We start from the raw sequence: 20,172 nt of genomic DNA, 5'->3' as shown, positions 1-20,172 counted from the left end.
GAACTCCAAAATATACTTGGGAAGATGCCTTGGTTTATTACGAGTATGAGATCACATTGCGAGATTACATGGCAGTTGTAGATCATGAAAATGATGTTATACACTTGAGAAACGGTCTCACATGCAGATTTTCTCAAGGAAAATGTTTAGATTCGGAAGACGGATACATAACATGGGACGCCGTCTCCAACAACGGATGTGAAGAATCAGAATACGAGGTAATTTATGAGGGTTTGGTAAATCGAACCCAAAACGAAAAAAGGGATAAACATAACAAAATCTCAAACGCCGTCTATAGCACAATTTCAGACACACATCTGTTCTCTATTAGAGCTAGGGAAAAGACAAAAATTTGTGGGCACTTAGGTTTTATGACCGATCATCCTCGTATCGTTATTGTTGAAGTGGTAGGCTTCAACTCTCCTTTCAAAAGGAAATCTACGACAGGTAGAAACTTTGATTTATTTACATATTTCAATTCCAAAATAACCCTAGTAGAAAACTATATTGGGAAAAGCATGTCGGAACTTTACAGCACGGTTATGACCGAAATGTGTAAAGTAGACAAAACACTGATGGAAACCAAATTAACACTGGCACGTCTCAACCCTACAGAATTTGTAACCAGTATCATAAAACGATCTGGATACACCGCTGTGGTGGCAGGAGAAGTTTTGCACGTATTGGAATGCAAACCAGTTTATGTAACTCCCAGGTCGGACGAGAATTGTTATCAGGAAATACCTGTAACTTATAACAATCTTTCCATGTTTATAGCACCAGTAAGCCACGTACTGCAAAATAGAGGTACACAGATTGATTGTACACCTCTTCTTCCGGCCAAGTTTCAAATAGGTGGAAGATGGTACACCACCGACGGACGGATAAGAGAAACCACGTCGCCGTTAAAGCTAACTACAGATTTAATAACCACGTGGACTTATACTCATCTTCCAAACCTAATACAAAGTGGTGTTTATGACGCAGAAAGCGTGATCAAGATGAGAAACATGATCTATGAACAGGGTGATAAAAGAGCAGCATCTAATGTTTTACATAAAATTTTGGTCGGAGAGCGACCAGATTTTCAAGGATTCCGTTTTGACGCTTTGATATCGGATCGAATGATTGAAAATGTTTTTGAAAATATTGGTCTAAGTTACTCTCATGGTCAACCTGGTTGGGAAACATAACTTCTACCTTTATTGGTATATACATGATAGGAAGAATAATTAAATTTACGATTGACACTATTATGCACGGGCGCATATTATATGACATATATGGTTTGGGATGGCAACTACTTGCATCATTTTGGGATTCTTTAACAAGTTTTCTTTCTCATAGAAATGCTATGAAAAGAACAGAAACACAAAATAATAAAAATGAAAATCCACCGCAACACGAAGTAGAAGTCGTTCAAGAAAATTTTGACAAGCCCAGCGCTCCATTCTACCCAAATTTATTTTCGCGGATTAATGAGCAAATTTGAGTAAACCTAGCGTTTTACGGGCTCCGGAATGTCGCTGCGCGAACAAAATTAGTTCATCATAAAATCAATCACGCCGTTGCACCCAGCATTGCAACGCGTTGGTCTAAGCCATACCGATGTTGATGTCATATTAAGAAACTGTAAGTGATAAGTAGAGCGGAAAAGGCATAACTAATTTACATAAGGACAGCTAGGAACGAGTATCGCACACAGATTAGGCGATAAACACGCCCACGCGTAGGCGCATGTGGCAATAAACATTTTTCCTTTCTCTTTCGTCCTGCCAGAATGCAGTCCTTTGGCAGGAACGATACAAATGTTTTCAATCCTAAGAAGCTAATGTTATGCAATCATAGAAGATAAGCTGCGCCTTAAATTGTGAGCCCTTCCTGATCTGGCCGTAAGAGCAAGCGAAAGAGAATCGAATAAGGATAATAACCAGATCTGGATGGGCGTTAGTTAATAAGCTCAATACTATTATACAAGTGGTAGATCACCACACATTCAAGAGTTACATTAGGCGCAACGTGGAAGATCACCACACATTGAAGAATAGTTGTAATGAGTGAAATAGAAAATATTCGTAGATTAATCACTAATGCCCAAAAGAGAGCAAAAATGTGACCCAAATATTTCTAAATTGTAAATCACTAATGTATCATGTAGAAGTAAGACCCTTACCCCTGTGAATGTTTCAAATAAAATTAAGTTCGATGTTTTACTCCTGATTCTTTAATTAGAATTTCGAAACTCCGGTCTTCAACTTCCCTGCTTGACTCGAAAACGTCTCTCCGTAAAGGAGAAACAAGTAGTATCAAAAGGACTTTTTGGTTTGGTTCCTTGGATCGAAACAAGTTGCTCTGTAACAGGAGTAACAAGTAGTTCCTTGGGAAAGTAACCTCGCGGTGTGCATTTGCGAAGGACATCTCCCTAACCGGAGAAAGAAGTAGCTCCTGCACCCAGAAAATTAGTGACAGTCCAGCGAGGTCGTCACAACCCGGTTCCTTGGATCGAAAAGGTCTCTCCCTAACAGGAGAAACAAGTAGTTTCGAGGAATCACCAAGCCGGCGTGCATTTGCGAAAAACGTCTCCTCACACGGAGAAATAAGTAGCTCTTACACCCGAAACTCCAGTGACGACTGCGTCGACTTCGTCACAATATGAGACTGTCCATTTATAGTTAACTACTATTAGTGAGACCACCGCTACAATAATACTTACTCTCTTCAATTATAACAGGTGCGGTCTACGTATGGTCCATGATTATGCGGGTTTTCCGTCAAAAAATGTCAAGGGCCTCATACGCCTGTCACTGGCGAACAAAGCTCGCACGGAGATTTGAGATTACACATTTTATGTTTCAAAATCAGCCACCTTGAGGTCTGTCTCATTTGGAGAATTAAACTTAAAAGTGACAGTTCGAAAATAAGCAAATATCCCGGTCATAAGAATGGCTGGTGCTACCCAGCAATTCCAATCAGACATCGATGCAAAATGAATCGATATCTGTCAAAAGTAATCTTGCTCTGCGAGCAGGGTTATTCGATAACTATTGAAATGTCACTTTTAGGTTTAATTTCAGTTTAATTATCCAAATGAGACAGACCCTGAATAGATATATGGAGCTGTCAAAAAAGTGGGTGATTTCAAATTTATGGAAATGTGCTAAAAGCACCTACCTTGAAGATGTTTTATGTGCACGGTTACTGGCTAAAACCCATTAATGGGTACTATGGCACCCATTTTCGTCAAAACCGCCACTACTCATTTAATGAGTAAAAGCGATATACCCATTAATGGGTAAATCATGTTTCTGTCAAATGATGGGTATTATTTTACCCATCAGCCGGAAGCATTTTTCCCACAAAATGGGTAAATAAATACCCATTTTGTCAAAATGTAATGGACAATTTCTTAATGTTGGGGAATAGAATATTTGCAAAATCATTCAAAGAAAAGACGCATTATCGACTACATCATATTTCTAGATATTCACATTTGTTTTACAAACACAAATTACACATAAATCGTAAAATGTTTGAGCGATCTTTTTTCCTGCGACAAGCCACTAAGTCCAATGATGCAATCGATAGTTATTGAATGTCCACTACTTTTGCCTTTACCAGATGCTGCCCCTCGAACCATGCCGTTCCCTTTTAAATTACGAATGTTGCACCACATGATAATGGTCTGGCCACCGAATTTGTTCCGAGTTCTGGTTCTTGCCATTTCACCAGCCGAAAATTTCAATTGACGATATCTTTAAAAAGAAGGGTTGATTTAAATAATAAATGAATAATGAATATTATATTACACTACTTACCTTCTAGTGATCCTTTAAATTGTCTCCAATCTTTAATAACTACGAATAATTTATTGTTCTTGCTAAACGAATCCGCACCAAGATGCGCGTTGTGAATTATGTGACGAAAATTGCTAACTATTTTTTCACCCATTAATGAGTAAAAAATTGCACATTTTTTAACGTCAAATAAGTTTTAAATATGGGCATTTTTTTACCCATTTATCCACATTTAAAATAACCCATTTTTTGACAGATTCATAGAACTTGAAAAAATGTATACTTTTTACCCATTAATGGGTTTCAGCCAGTAACCGTGTGGTCATTCAAGTGGGTCTTCTTCACTCTATTTTGGCTGAAAATAAACTTAACAATTTTGACAAAGCCAAAAGATTGTTGCTTCATAGCAAGCGTAATTTTTCGTGAAAATATCTTCTTTTTATGTAAAATAATTAAAAATTGTTTGTATGTACTATCAATAGCCTACAGGTAAGCCTTATCTAAATATAAATTGTCCCGTTTCTATATGAGATTTCTTTCTTTATGTTTTAAGATCTGAGGGATGATCATTCGTCATGGAGAAAAAGAGGCGTATTGGCCCAAGCCCTGCTGCCCCGCAAACAGCGTATGGTTCCTCCCGAATGTTTACAGATTGTCGTCCTCCGCCGCCGAAAGGAGTTGAAGTTTTCCCCCTCCAAGGAACGAATCAATCCAATAAAAAGTGAACAAAAATATATGTATATCGGGAACATTGTGGTGAAGATGATAATGTAAAATTATAGCAATTAAATAAACAACAATTGACTAGCATATCGTGTGATTTTCAGTTTTAAATAATAGATTGAATTATCTCCAAATTTCGCAATATTATTTTTTATGTAGATGGGTATTTTTCACCCATCTGGCGAAAATCTTGATTTGAGAAGGTGGGTGAAAATGCACATCCATTTTGACGTACAAGGGTCGTACTCACTTATGGGTACATACGTTTTACCCACCGTGTGGGTTAGTCCACTTATCTCGAAGGTGGGTGAAAAATCACCCATTTCTGAGTTTTCCCATTTCTCCGTGGCGTGTACTCTGCATCGAAGCTTAGAACCGGTGTTAGGGCGTAATCGTTTATGTGAACATTTTTATATTTGGTTAGTTACTGCAAATAAATTCTTTTTCGAGTCCCTTCAATCAAGCAGGTATCTCAAGCATACCCGGATAAAAAATAAGATACAAAAACAGTATATCCTAATGTAACATTACCATTAAAAACAATAATTTCACAATAAATTGTAATGTAGACGTAACCGTAGAATCACAATACAATGTACTGTAATGAACCATTCAATGAATCGTAATTTGATTTTTCGTTATAGACTATACGGGTGGTTAAGCATCGTAACAATACAAAATTCAGTTTTTTTTCATACATTTTTTTTCATACAACTATAGATTAAATTGTTTTTCAATGGTGTGAAAAATTTCAGGACTAAAGAAACAATGTGATTTATTTCACACATTTTACCCAGTGTAAAATGCGAGGTCGATAAAGTAGAAGTGAAAGTTGATTCCTCCAAAAATAGAATTCTGACATGTTTACATTTGGTTTTTTGTGCTTTTTTTTATAATCGTGATTCGAACTTAGAATTTTTTCGTTTACCGGTGCCCCAGCTCGCTGCTCCATTTGAGTTAGTTAAGAAACATCAAGCTCACACTGTTAGTAATGATATTGGTCAGGTACGTAAATTGAACGTAAAATAATGCGCTTGTTTGTACAATTTATTTTTATTTAGAAAATTATTTATCTCTCTCGCATTAGAAAATCGCGAAAAGAAGCGTTTAGATATTCCCGTCAGTCTATCGCGATTCGGCGCTTTAAGGAACCCTACCATAAAGGTAAGTTTTGACTCAGAAATAAAGTAAAACATTCTTAGATTAAAATTTAAACTCAACTGACATTACTGCGATTTAATCGGAGCTAAGATTGAAAAGTATACTATAGTACATTAGAACTTAACCGATGCTCGTATTCGGTGCTTTTATTATTGATAGTTTTAAAAGATTTTGAAGTTTACGGAACTCCTGATCTGCAACAAGATTAACAAGATCGGAAACTAATCTCTTTATCTCCCGGTTGCTTAATATTAATCATCATTATCGTGGTAAGATAAATATATTTCTTGTAGATTAATAGCTCCAAAGCCTGCTACAAAGTATTATTTATGTATTTTGTGTTTCAATACTTTGCAGCTGCAACTACCAGTTAATGTTCAACATCTAGTGCTCTGAAAACGTTCCCGATACTTCTAACATTCTACTGCGCACAGGTTCCCTATCATGATTTTTTTTTCAAAATATGCCAGAAGCTTGAGAGGTGATGAAATGGAAGACCGATGGAGACAACGAAATAAGATGTAAATTTCTCCTTTGCTTCGTGAGGAAACTGGACCTCTGCCGAAGGAAGTTGTCGCATTCAGATGACACGGTCTGGATGTTTCACCAGGAAGCCGATTTTCACAATATTCCGAAAAAAAAAGCGCATCTTTCGTCTATCCCAAAAGCTGAGTCGGCAGTTATGAAGCGAGTTTCCAGCAACACCATGGAAAATAATAACCTTCTAGCCTAATTGTACCATCAGTTAACTTACTTCCCATTGCAAATGTACGTACACACTCCTAGAGACTACAGGCAGGAAGCTTTGAAGAAAATAATGAACTTTATGATGTTCCGGAATTGCGCTCCCGTTCCCGCAAATCACAATACTCATGTATCCCCAAACCAGTTCCAGCCTTACCATGGCATCTATGAACATAAGAAGCTAGCAGCAGCCTACATATTGTATACGATGCAAGAATTGATAATATAGACGAATCCAAGTAAAAATAAGAAGAAGACACACGACGGTGTTAACTTTGACAGATCCTACAGCACAGCATAGGAAGATCATTTTAAAATGCTTATAATAAATTCTAGACAAAATGTAATTAAAACCTGATTGAAGTATGATACGGAAAAAGTTCCGAACTGTATGATAGATATTGTCAGATTTTCTGGATATGATACACTGCGCGGCGTTTGTAATGTTCCCAAATGGGTACTTGCACAAAACTTCACGCGGCGAATGACTGTCGAAAGGTACGGCCGCGCCAAACGATACACCGCAATGCTATTCACCCATAAGAATCAAGTAAACGGGGTGCAGAAAGCGCGGCGGTACCTTTCATGAAGGGTTCGCTGCGTGCAATTTTGAGAAAATCAGGCAATACATTTTTGGAAAATATTCAAAAAATTGAGATAAGCTTCCGAATATGTAATTCAGAACTTTTTCCGTACCCTACATTAATCAGATTTTAATTACAATTTCTCTAGAATTTATTATAAGCATTTTAAAATGATCTTCCTATGCTATGCTGTAGGATCTGTCAAAGTTAACACCGTCGTGTGTCTTCTTCTTATTTTTACTTGGATTCGTCTATAATATATATAAATAATGTTTTTTTTAAATTTTCTTTTACAATCAGGAATGAAATCATAAACAACATTCAATGCTGAAATATTTCAACCGTATGCATGCGGAATTTATATACACTATATGATTTTCGGAAAGTTATACTATAGTATAAACCAAAGTTATACTAACGCGGTATTCCCAGCATATAAACTAAGACGGTGTCAACCAGGCGAATAGCCAGATAGAATGACTTTTAATCTATTTAGTATAGATTTTTCTCAGAGTGTAGGAGAAATAATTTGCAGTATAGATAGTAGAATCTATAGATGAGCGAAAGCATGGCTGAGTCGATTTTTTTGCCCGTGCACACGCGCATATGACGTCACAGCCCTTAACGTTTCCGTTGAAATCGTGACGTCATCATTGACGAATACATAGACCTAAATGTCCGGTACAAAGCCATCAGAAAATCGGGCACCATGTCTTCTTCTTCATTTTGAAGAAAATACCCCTCGTGGGTGACGAATTACATAAATATTTTACGAGCGCTGACTTACCCCTCTTGACGTTTTGACAGTTTGTTTGTTTTTCTCCCTCACCTTGTGACGTCGTTTCGGTTCGTTTGTTGTTTGTTCGTTTCGTTACTCAGTTGAAGCGTGAGTTCGACCGTTTTGGTGCCATCAAAAAGATCGAATATAACAAAGGGGACACCCAGGCCTACATTCTGTACGATTCTATTGATGCTGCTACGGCTGCTGTGAAGGAAATGCGTGGATTCCCGTTAGGGGCACCGGATCGTCGTATTCGTATCGATTTTGCTGACAACGGAACAACACCATCGTTCTCAAAGCGCAGTGGATGTTTTGAGGAAGGCGGTGAGTATCGTCGCGCCCCCGACTACGAATATCCGGAAGGTGGTGCATCATACGAGGAAAATTCATTGTACGGCTATGGTGGAAGACCGTTCCGCGGCAGAGGAGGATTCCGCGGGCGTGGTGGTTTCCGTGGCAGTTTTCATAGTGATGGCCCACCGCACCACGGGGACAATGATGAATGGCGTCGATCAGGAGCCGATGGCGAATATGATTCACGCCGTCGTTCTGGATCTCGTGAACCAGGAATCGATAGATCTCGCTCCCGTTCACCGAGGCAACGCAGTCCGGCTGATTCGGATTCTGATTCGTCTTCTCATAGGAATGGCATGTTATCGAATGCAAGAACGTTACCAGAAGTCGCACGGAAATCTACCACATTCTGGCAAGGGGCGCTGATTTTGAAGAGTTCACTATTCCCCACCAAGTTGCACCTAACGGACGGAAACAACAAAATAGTGGACAGCCTGATGAAGGACGAGGAAGGTAAACACCACCTTCGTATTACTCAGCGACTACGCCTCGATCAACCCAAGTTGGAAGATGTGCAGTAGACTGGCCCAGATTAGTATGGGGAGAAAAAAATGTTGTCGAATTCCACGGGGCACCCCCCAGAATTGTGTCTTTGGGTGAGAAAATCAATCTCTGAAAATTTCAGCTCAATCGCTTGTTGCATAAGCTGGCGCATTTGATTTGAAGTTTGTATGGGGATTTCAGCCAAAATGTATAGAAAAATACACCTCCGTCACTCATTCGATCTGGAAATGGGTTCTGATTGCTCGATTGACCTCAGAATTGCAAAAACGGCAGTTGGTATGCTACAGAACATTGCATGATGAATAAATGAACTTTTATATAGTTTTCGGCTGATTTATTAGGAGCTGATTTGTGTATTTTTGGATTTTTTGATCGAATCGCATCAGCCAAAACCTATATAAAAGTTCATTTAATCATCATACAATGTTCTGTGAAATTGTTCTGTAGCATACCAACTGCAGATTTTTGCAATTCTGTGGTCAATCGAGCAATCAGAACCAATTTCCAGATCGAATGAGTGACGGAGGTGTATTTTCCTATACATTTTGGCTGAAATCCCCATACAAACTTCAAATCAAATGCGCCAGCTTATGCAACAAGCGATTGAGCTGAAATTTTAAGAGATTGATTTTCTCACCCAAAGACACAATCCTGGGGGGTGCCCCGTGGAATTACACAACTTTTTGTTTCCTGGGCCAGTCTAATGTGCAGTAGCGCATATCGACGTCATCGTCGCACGCAATCTTCCTCGGCCTGCCGGGATCGACGTCATCGGTAGCATCGTCGGATGATGCCAGCGTTCAGACGCGTCCACTGCGTAATCTCGTGTCCTACTTGAAGCAGAAAGAAGCGGCCGGCGTTATTTCCTTACTCAATAAGGAAACGGAAGCAACCGGTGTGCTCTACTCATTCCCGCCAAGCGATTTTTCGACAGAATTGTTGAAACGAACATGTCAAAACCTCACCGAGGAGGGACTGAAGGAAGACCATCTGATAATCGTGGTGGTCCGAGGAGGAACCGCCTGAGTTGCGGATGAGGGCGCAGATAACACATAAGGTAAGATGATGATTAACGAACTGTAGAATAATTAGAAAATAGCAAGCATAATTTTTCATAACGACGTATGTAACAATTATGAGGATTCGAGAATTCCTTTGCAGAAAGTTGGCAAAACTTTTTCTAAAACTGTTTTAAAGCTGGCATGCATCATTACATGACACGTAATAAGCGTGCTTCACAGCAAAGCTCAGTTCATTCAAATTCACTGTGAAAAACGATAAAATTATTCATACACCGGTATGCTACACGTACGTCGATGTACATTGGTCGGTTTTCCATAGTTGCACGATTGACGCAACTGCAGTTTTGTTTTGTTTTGCTTTTTTGTTACATAGGTCGCTCTCAGTTCCCATATGTTAAAGCGACGTATGTAACAGTGAGACTTCAAAAATAGAAATTTTTACATACGTCGATTCGCAAAAAGATCGAATTAAAGAATTTTAAGATCTGAAATCAGTAAAATCGATGCGTATTATATAAAGCCGCGTGTGATTGTCACGTTGTATTAAAAACCTCGTTTTGTTTACTTTTGTTACATACGTCGTTATGAAAAATTTTGCTTGAAAGGTTTAATTTTAATTTTTGTTATCAAAGACTTTTCGTTGCTGCAGCGTCTATCTACGGTAGTTTATTGTTTTTGCCATTTGATATAGGAGTGATCGGGGCAATATGGGCCACCTAAGGAAATCGTTCCGAAAAGCGCTGAAAAGCTCAACAAATCATCATCAGTTGGAAGATGTGCAGAAGCGCATATCGACGTCATCGTCGCACGCAATCTTCCTCGGCCTGCCGGGATCGACGTCATCGGTAGCATCGTCGGATGATGCCAGCGCTCAGACGCGTCCACTGCGTAATCTCGTGTCCTACCTGAAGCAGAAAGAAGCGGCCGGCGTTATATCCTTACTCAATAAGGAAACGGAAGCAACCGGTGTGCTCTACTCATTCCCGCCATGCGATTTTTCGACAGAATTGTTGAAACGAACATGTCACAACCTCACCGAGGAGGGACTGAAGGAAGACCATCTGGTAATCGTGGTGGTCCGAGGAGGAACCGCCTGAGTTGCGGATGAGGGCGCAGATAACACATAAGGTAAGATGATGAATAACGAACTGTAGAATAATTAGAAAAAGGTTTAATTTTAATTGTTGTTATCAAATACTTTTTCGTTGCTGCAGCGTTTATCTACGGCAGTTTATTGTTTTGTCATTTGATATAAGATGCTTTTATTTACAACGAATAGGCATATCAGGGCCCTCCTTAGCCGTGCGGTAAGACGCGCGGCTACAAAGCAAGACCATGCTGAGGGTGGCTGGGTTCGATTCCCGGTGCCGGTCTAGACAATTTTCGGATTGAAATTGCCTCGACTTCCCTGGGCATAAAAGTATCATCGTTTAGCCTCATGATAATCGTCAGAAGAAAGTTGTCCTCCGGGTTCCAAGATCATAGGCATCGGAAAAAGTAAATACATATTTTGTATAAACAGCAAAAAAAAGAAAATAAGGTTTCTTTGGCAGCTGCAAATTAGTTTTTACTAATTTTATTTGCTAATTATCTAATACATGCATTTATCTCTTAGACTAGGTGTTCCGTGTTTTCTTAACACTATCATCCTTATTTGCTATGTTACGCTTTTTAGTTATTATTAATACATTTCAATTGCCTCTGGCAGTTAGGATATTTCCTCTGGTTGAATTAAACCATGTAGGAATTACAAAGTTTTCTACTTAAACTAAACTTAACCTAATTTTTACTAAGGGTACAAGGAGCTAATCGTTGCAATAGAAGATTGCAGAAGTTCTAAATATTTAGCTTCGCTAGACCAATTAATTGGAACCCCATTCATAGTGACAATATGTCTGCTAGAAGGTTTCAAATAAGAAACTCTCGGCTTATGTGGGAAAATTATAAACTGAGTTTTTGAAGCATTCGGGAAAATTTTCCATTTTTGCAAGTAAGTGGAGAAAATATCCAAACTTTTTTTCAATCTATGTACTACAAATGACACGAAGGCTTCGCCCTTTGGCTGAGAGACCTGTGTCATCTGCAAACAACGATTTTTGACACCTCGATGGTAAATCAGATAAGTCAGAAGTACAAATGTTATATGTACAATATGGGCCCCAGTATGCTACCTTGGGGAACACCAGCTCTAACAGGTAATCTATCAGATTTAGAATTCTGATAGTTTACCTGCAGTGAGCGATCTGATAAATAATTTTGGATCAGTTTAATAGTTGGTTGGTTGTTTAATTGGTTGGTTGTTTGCTCATTGTTTGTTGGCTGTTTAATTGTTTGTTGGTTGATTGATTGGTTAATAAGTTGATTGGTAGCTTGCTTGAATGGTTGGTTGTTTGATTAGTTAGTTGATTGATTCGTTGGTTATTTGTTTAGTTGGTTGCTGCTTGATTTGTTAGTTGGAATAATGGTTGATTGGTTGGTTTCTTTTTGTTTATTGATTACTTGATTGGTTGGTAATTTGGTTGATTGGTTGTTTGACTGGTTGATTGATTGGTTGGTCGGCTGGTTAGTTGATTAGTTGTTTTGTTGGTTGCTTGAATGGCTGATTGTTTGGTTGCTTGATTGGTTGCTGTAATGGTTGATTAGTTAATTATTCAGTTGATTGATTGCTTGATTGGTTGGTTGATTGCTTGATTAGTTGGTTGGTTGATTGTTGGTCGGTTGCTTGATGGGTTGATTAGTTGATTTGTTGATTGCTTGATAGGTAGATTAGTTGATTGCTTGATTTGTTAGTTGGTAGAATGATTGATTGATTGGTTGGTTGCTGCTTGATTTGTTAGTTGGTAGAACTGTTGAATGGTTAATAGTTGATTGGTTGCTTGTCGGCTGGTTAGTTGATTAGTTGTTTTTGTTATTTGGTTGATTGGTTGGTTATTTGATTGATAGGTTGCTTGACTGGTTGGTTAATTGGTTACTTGATTAGTTGGTCGGCTGGTTAGTTGATTAGTTGTTTTGTTGGTTGCTTGGATGGCTAATTGGTTGGTTGCTTGATTGATCGATTAGTTGGTAGGTTGGTTGATTGGTAGCATGCTTGAATGGATAGTCGTTTGATTGATTAGTAATTTGGTTTATGGGTTTGCTGCTTGATTTGTTAGTTTGTAGAATGGTAATTGTTGGTTGGTTGCTTAACTGGTTGATTGGTTGGTTGCTTGATTGTTTAGTCAGCTGGTTAGTTGATTAATTGTTTTGTTGGTTGCTTGGCTGATTGGTTAATAAGTTGATTGGTAGCTTGCTTGAATGGTTGGTTGTTTGATTAGTTAGTTGATTGATTCGTTGGTTATTTGTTTAGTTGGTTGTTGCTTGATTTGTTAGTTGGAATAATGGTTGATTGGTTGGTTTCTTTTCGTTTATTGATTACTTGATTGGTTGGTAATTTGGTTGATTGGTTGCTTGAATGGTTGATTAGTTGGTTGGTTGAATGATTGCTTGGTTGATTGGTAGCTTGCTTGAATGGTGGGTTGCTTGATTGCTTGGTTGATTGGTAGTTTGCTTGAATGGTTGGTTATTTGATTGATTGCTGCTTGATTTGTTAGATGATAGAATAATTGATTGGTTGGTTGCTTGCTTGCTTGATTGGTTGGTCGGCTGGTTAGTTGACATGTTGTTTTGTTGGTTGCTTGGTTGGTTGATTAGTTGATTCGTTGCTTGATTGATTGGTTGCTTACTTAAACGGCTGATTGTTGGATTAGTTGGTTGGTTATTTGCTTGATGGGTTGCTTTACCGTTTGATTGAATGATTGGTCGGCTGGTTGGTTGATTAGTTGTTTTGTTGGTTTCTTGATTGGTTGATTAGTTGATTGATTGATTGATTAGTTAATTGGTTGGTTGTTGCTTGATTTGTTAGTAGGTAGAATTGTTGATTAGTTAGTTCCTTGATAGTTGGTTGGTTGCTTCATTGTTTGTTGGTTGATTGATTGGTTATTTAGTTCATTGGTTTGCATGATTGGTTGGTTGGTTGATTGTTGGTTGGTAGAATGATTAATTGGTTGGTTGCTGCTTGGTTTGTTAGTTGGTAGAACTGTTGAATGGTTGGTTGCTTCATAGTTGGTTGGTTGCTTGATTGGTTGGTTATTTGGTTGATTGGTTGTTTGACTGGTTGATTGGTTGGTTGGTCGGCTGGTTAGTTGATTAGTTGTTTTGTTGGTTGCTTGAATGGCTGATTAGTTGATTGCTTGATTGGTTGGTTGCTGGAATCGTTGACTAGTTAATTATTCAGTTGATTGGTTGCCTGATTGGTTGATTGATTAGTTGATTGGTTGATTAGTTGGTTGGTTGATTGTTGGTCGGTTGCTTGATGGGTTGATTAGTTGTTTTGTTGATTACTTGATTGGTAGATTAGTTGGTTGGTTGCCTGATTATTGGTTGGTTGCTTGATTTGTTAGTTGGTAGAATGATTGATTGGTTGGTTGCTGCTTGATTTGTTAGTTGGTAGAACTGTTGAATGGTTTATAGTTGGTTGGTTGCTTAATTGGTTGCTTCATTGTTGGTTCGTTGCTTAACTGGTTGATTGATTGTTGGTCGGCTGGTTAGTTGATTAGTTGTTTTGTTGGTTTCTTGGTTGATTGGTTAATATGTTGATTGCTAGGTTTCTTGATTGGTTAGTTGTTTGGTTGATGGGTTGGTTGATTGCTGCTTGATTTGTTAGTTGGTAGAATGGTTGATTGGATGGTTGCTTCATTGTTCGTTGATTGATTTATTGGTTGGTAATTTGGTTGATTGGTTGTTTGACTGGTTGATTGTTTGGTTGCTTGATTGGCTGGTCGGCTGGTTAGTTGATTAGTTGATTTATTCGTTGCTTCAATGGTTGCTTGGTTGGTTGATTAGTTGATTCGATGCTTGATTGATTGGTAGCTTGCTTGAATGGCTGATTGCTGGATTAGCCAATCAAGCAACCAATCAATTAAATAACCAACCAAGCAACCAATAAACAAATGAAGCAACCAACCAACCAATTAAGCAACCAGCCAACTATCAAGGAATCAACTAATCAACAGTTCTACCAACTAACTAATCAAGCATAACAAACCAATCAATCGACTAATCAACCAATCAAGAAACCAACAAAACAACTAATCAACCAACCAGCCGACCAACCATTCAATCAAACGGTAAAGCAACCCATCAACCAAATAACCAACCAACTAATCCAGCAATCAGCCATTCAAGTAAGCCACCATCAAGCAACGAATCAACTAATCAACCAACCAAGCAACCAACAAAACAACATGTCAACTAACCAGCCGACCAACCAATCAAGCAAGCAATCAACCAACCAATCAATTATTCTACTATCTAACAAATCAAGCAGCAATCAATCAAATAACCAACCATTCAAGCAAACTACCAATCAATCAAGCAACCCACCATTCAAGCAAGCTACCAATCAACCAAGCAATCATTCAACCAACCAACTAATCAACCATTCAAGCAACCAATCAACCAAATTATGAACCAATCAAGTAATCAATAAACAAAAAGAAACCAATCAATCAACCATTATTCCAACTAACAAATCAAGCAGCAACCAACCAATCAATCAATCAATCAACTAATCAACCAATCAAGAAACCAAAAAACCAACTAATCAACCAATCAGCCGACCAACAATTCAATCAAACGGTAAAGCAACCAGAGCTGTAAATATTCGATTATTTTTATGAAGCCCATCGGCCTTCTTTTGTCACATCACTTCTATACATATTCATATTAGCCTCTGCACCGTCAATTTTCTGGATGAATATGGGTCAGTAATTATTTATTTGAACAACACAAATTATCAAATAATCGTAAAATTGAACACATTTTTGATGATTTAAATATTTAACTACACGCATAGATCTAATCCTGACGTTCAATTGAGGGGCATTTTAGCGTCAAATGTCAATATAATCAAGGCTAATTTTGTTTTTTTCGCGCGCAATTACCATACTCAGTGATAATCAATTGAATGAATTTATGAAGAAGTAAACTGAGTAATTCATTCTATGTTTTGAATAATAAAAACACGAATGTCAAAAGTCGGAGTGAATGTGCTTCATGAAAGTGAATATTTTATGCTCTGAAAGCAACCCATCAACCAAATAACCAACCAATTAAGCTACCAACCAACTAATCCAGCTATCAGCCATTCAAGCAAGCTACCAATCAATCAGGCAACAAATCAACTAATTAACCAACCAAGCAACCATTGAAGCAACCAACAAAACAACATATCAACTAACCAGCCGACCAGCCAATCAACCAGTAAAGCAACCAATCAACCAAATTACCAACCAATCAAGCAATCAACCATTCTACCAACTAACAAATCAAGCATCAATCAATCAAATAACCAACATTTAAAGCAAGCTACCAATCAACCAAGCAATCATTCAACCAACCAACTAATCAACCAGTCAAGCAACCAACAAAACAACATATGAACTAACGAGCCGACCAACCAATCAATCAACCAGTCAAGCAACCAATCAAACAAATTACCAACCAATCAACGAATCAATAAAAAGCAACCAACCAATCAACCATTCTTCCAACTAACAAATCATGCAGCAACCAACTAACCAAATAACCAACGAATCAATCAACTAACCAATCAAACAACCAACCATTCAAGCAAGCTACCAATCAACTTATTAACCAATTAACCAAGCAACCAACAAAACAACTAAACAACTAACTAGCCGACTAACCAATCAAGCAACCAATCAATTAACCAGTCAAGCAACCAACCAACATTCAAGCAACCAACAATTCAAGCAAGCTACCAATCAACCAAGCAATCAAACAACCAACCAGCTAATCATCCAATCAAGCAACCAACCAATAACCAATCAAACAACCAATCAACTAAATAACCAACCAATCCAGCAATCAACTTATTAACCAATCAACCAAGCAGCCAACAAAACAACTAATCAACTAACCAGCCTACTAACTAATCAATCAACCTGTCAAGCAACCAACCAATCAACCATACTACCAACTAACAAATCAAGCAGCAATCAACCAAATAATCAACCAAGCAATCAAGCAACCAACCAACTAATCAAGCAACCAACCAACCAATCAAGCAACCAATCAACTAATCAACTTGTCAATTAACGAGACGACCAACCAATCAAGCAACCAATCAACTAAATAACCACAACCAAGCAATCAAGTAAAGCAAACCAATCAACCAAATAAGTAATCAACCATCAATCAATCAACTAATCCAGCAACCAACCAATCAAGCAAGCTACCAATCAAACAACTAACTAATCAACCAATCAACCAACAAGATAATCAACCAAATAAGCAACCAACCAATCAACCATTCAAGCAACCAACAAAACAACTACTCAACTAGCCAGCCGACCAACCATTCAATCAACCAGTAAAGCAAACAATCAACTAATCCAGCAATCAGCCATTCAGGCAAGCTACCAAACAACCAAACAATCAAGCAACCAACCAACTAATAATCAACCAAGCAACTAACAAAACAACATATGAACTAACCAGAGCCGACCAACCAATCAAGCAACTAATCAATCAACCAGTCAAGTAACCAATCAACCAAATAACCTTATTAGTTGGTATGATTGAGAACCAATCAACAATCAAGCAACCAACCAACCAACCATTCTACCACCTAACAAATCAAGCAGCAACCAATCAACCGATCAACCAAACAACCAACTAATCAATCAACCATCCAATCAAGCAATCTACCAATCAACCAATCAATTATTCAACCAACGAACTAATTAAGCAAGCAACAAAACAGTCGAGTGCGAGACACTGAATACGACCACACAGTTGTGGTCGAAATACGTATCTGAAAAGATATCAAAATAATTGGTGGAATTAAATGGAGAGTCCTAAACTCGTCTTAGACGGTTGAACAAAACAGTATCAACTAACCAGCCGACCAACCAATCAATCAACCAGTCAAGCAACCAATCAATCATATAACCTGATTGGTTTGTTGGATTGGCAACCAACCAACAATTAAGCAACCAACCAATCAACCATTCTTCCAACTAACAAATCAAGCTGCAACCAACCAACCAAATAACCAACGAATCAAGCAATCAACCATTCAAGCAAGCTACCAATCAACTTATTAACTAATCAACCAAGCAACCAACAAAACAAATAATCAACTAACCAGCCGACTAACCAATCAATTAACCTGTCAAGCAGCCAACCAATCAATCATACCATACTACCAACTAACAAATCAAGCAGCAGCCAACCAAATAATCAACCAACCAATCAAGTAACCAACCAGTCAAACAAGCTACCAATCTACCAAGCAATCAAGCAACCAACCAACTAATCAACCAATCAAGCAACCAACCAACTAATTAACCAAGCAATCAGCAAAACAACTTATCAACTACCTAACCAGCCGACCAACTAATCAACCAATCAACTAAATAACCACAACCAATCAATCAACCAGTAAACCAACCAGTCAACCACTCAAGCAACCAACCATTCAACCATTAATTTGTTTGTTTTTGATGAGATGAACATCGGAGCCATGAGTTAAATCCAGGTGCAGTTCCCCTATTTATTACATCATATCAGTCAGTATCGCATTTATCTTTATATCTATCTTGCAGACTAGTGAACAACTATAACGATTTATTATATATTTAGACGGAATTAACTGGTCATTAATTCATCCCTAAATCCGCACCGCTGTAACCCTATAAAATATATTTTTCATTGTGCAAGCCGGTGTTGGAGATGGTCACACTTTCAATACAATTTTGTCTCGTTTTTAACTTTTTCCAACTGTGTGTGAATGTTCTCTATCCGCTCATCCATCGGCTTGTCCGACAGGATTTCATTCAACACTGAGAGTAGCTTTACAGTTAAAATTACTATATTGTAGGGTTAAATTGAAAACACGCCACTAAATTTGTGCAGACTACAAACTGTGTTTATAACGAACACAAAATGCGTTAATTTTACTATGGCTTCAAAGACAAACTTGGCAGTAAAAATTACTATGCTTTCTAGTTATCTGAATAACAATTCAGTATTTAGTAGTACAATTCGACGCATTTAAAATAAAAATGAGGTTTTTGGTATTTTTATTCATTTGGGATAATATCAAAGTCAAATGAAAAATTACTTTAACTTCACACAAATAAAAAATCGTTGGTGAAATTGAAAGAAACGTTGGTAAAATTAAGAAAATCAGTTAGTGATTTTCAGTAGAAAGTATAAGATTGTTGAATTTACAATTCTAAATATGTCACTTCAAAATGAACTTTGACAAGAGCCGACTTTTCAAAATAACGATTTCCTCTAAAAACTAAATGTGTATTTACCCTTTCAAAATAACATTTTACTCTCAGAACTAAATGTGTACTGAATTTCTCAAAATGATGGTTTTCTTTCATATTTAAATGTGTGTTAAATGCATTACATATTCGAACCAAGTGAAGTACGCTATACTAAACTGTCATGTTTATTATTAATTAAATCGAGAATTAAATATTATTCTGGGTAATAATCTTCTACTGACGATATCCTATATTCCAGGTCAATAATTGCTGGTGATGACGAGGCTTCAACGCTGGCGTTTGCCCTAAAGACAGCATTGCCAGCGGACGTTAATGTAGCTGCTCCATAGCATTAATCGCATCTCTTGATCTCCAACCGGGTTCTCGAGTGCTGCGATTCCTGATTGGGCTTGAATTACGGTGATAGTCGTCCTTGTTGGTAGTATCTTGGATCGGACCCGATGATCTTGAGAAGCTTGACCAGATCACGCAGCAGATTTCGGATTCGATTCGCGGTTACTCAACTGGGATTACTGATCCACATCTACGTCAACTAGCTGGATTGGCAGGTTATGAGTGAGTGCAACAACTTTTCGGTAGTGACTTTGGTTTTGGTTCCGTGTTGAGGCACAAGAAAGTTCAAGTTCCGGAGGAAATGGGCCACGCGCAACTCATGTGGATAAGGAACGTGCGCGCCTGGAGACCGCCTGTCCAGCTGTTTTCACGTACGGCCACAATTCCTTCCTTGACCTGAAAACAGTTTTATTAATAATAAACCAATAAATCATTAATTTCAAATTATTTACCATTTTCTTATTTTCTGAGTTAATGGCGTTTTGATTCCCTCTGGCTTTAATTGTGAATCATCCTTCTGTTTATTTGGCAAGGGAGTGCTCATATTGTTATCGGTTTTGTTCACCAGAACGTATCGCTTGTTTTTCTTTTATTTTTCAGGACGCGGTTGTTTGCTTGCTTCTCGAATGGGGTCTTCCGTTTCCACTGTGACCATACCGATCAAATGCTTCCAAACTCCACCTTTATTAATAACAATTGTGCTCTGACTGCTGAGGGTACTTGTGCAAACCCAATTCATCCGCCTCCGTAATCAACATGCAAGTCGGCAGGCACCGGATGTTTATTGTGCAAATTTTGCTTTAACTCGTG

The 20,172-nt window shown here is 38.1% G+C and overlaps 1 protein-coding gene and 1 long non-coding RNA gene across 4 annotated transcripts; both read left to right on the top strand.

The window, feature by feature from the left end:
- The first annotated feature begins 7,482 nt into the window (after positions 1 to 7,482).
- Positions 7,483 to 8,662, top strand: LOC134208806 (RNA-binding protein spenito-like). Its single transcript, XM_062684752.1, has 2 exons — positions 7,483 to 7,521; positions 7,814 to 8,662. The coding sequence occupies exons 1-2, from the start codon at positions 7,483 to 7,485 to the stop codon at positions 8,660 to 8,662; spliced, it is 888 nt and encodes a 295-aa protein (XP_062540736.1).
- Positions 8,663 to 9,304: 642 nt separating this feature from the next.
- On the top strand, positions 9,305 to 19,758 carry LOC134217543 (uncharacterized). Of its 3 annotated transcripts, none has more exons than XR_009981084.1 (3): positions 9,305 to 9,702; positions 10,317 to 10,795; positions 19,268 to 19,758. It is a non-coding gene; the product is annotated as an uncharacterized LOC134217543 (long non-coding RNA). The 3 variants fall into 3 exon arrangements; XR_009981085.1 differs by having other exon boundaries at positions 9,308 to 9,702; positions 10,359 to 10,795; XR_009981086.1 differs by lacking the exon at positions 9,305 to 9,702 and adding an exon at positions 9,945 to 10,272 and having other exon boundaries at positions 10,359 to 10,795.
- Positions 19,759 to 20,172: the final 414 nt, after the last annotated feature.

Source organism: Armigeres subalbatus, chromosome 2 (assembly GCF_024139115.2).
Source record: "Armigeres subalbatus isolate Guangzhou_Male chromosome 2, GZ_Asu_2, whole genome shotgun sequence".
In the NCBI taxonomy this organism is placed as follows: Eukaryota; Metazoa; Arthropoda; class Insecta; order Diptera; family Culicidae; genus Armigeres; species Armigeres subalbatus.
Note: the sequence above shows the minus strand (reverse complement) of the source record. Positions and strands in the feature narration are given on the sequence as shown.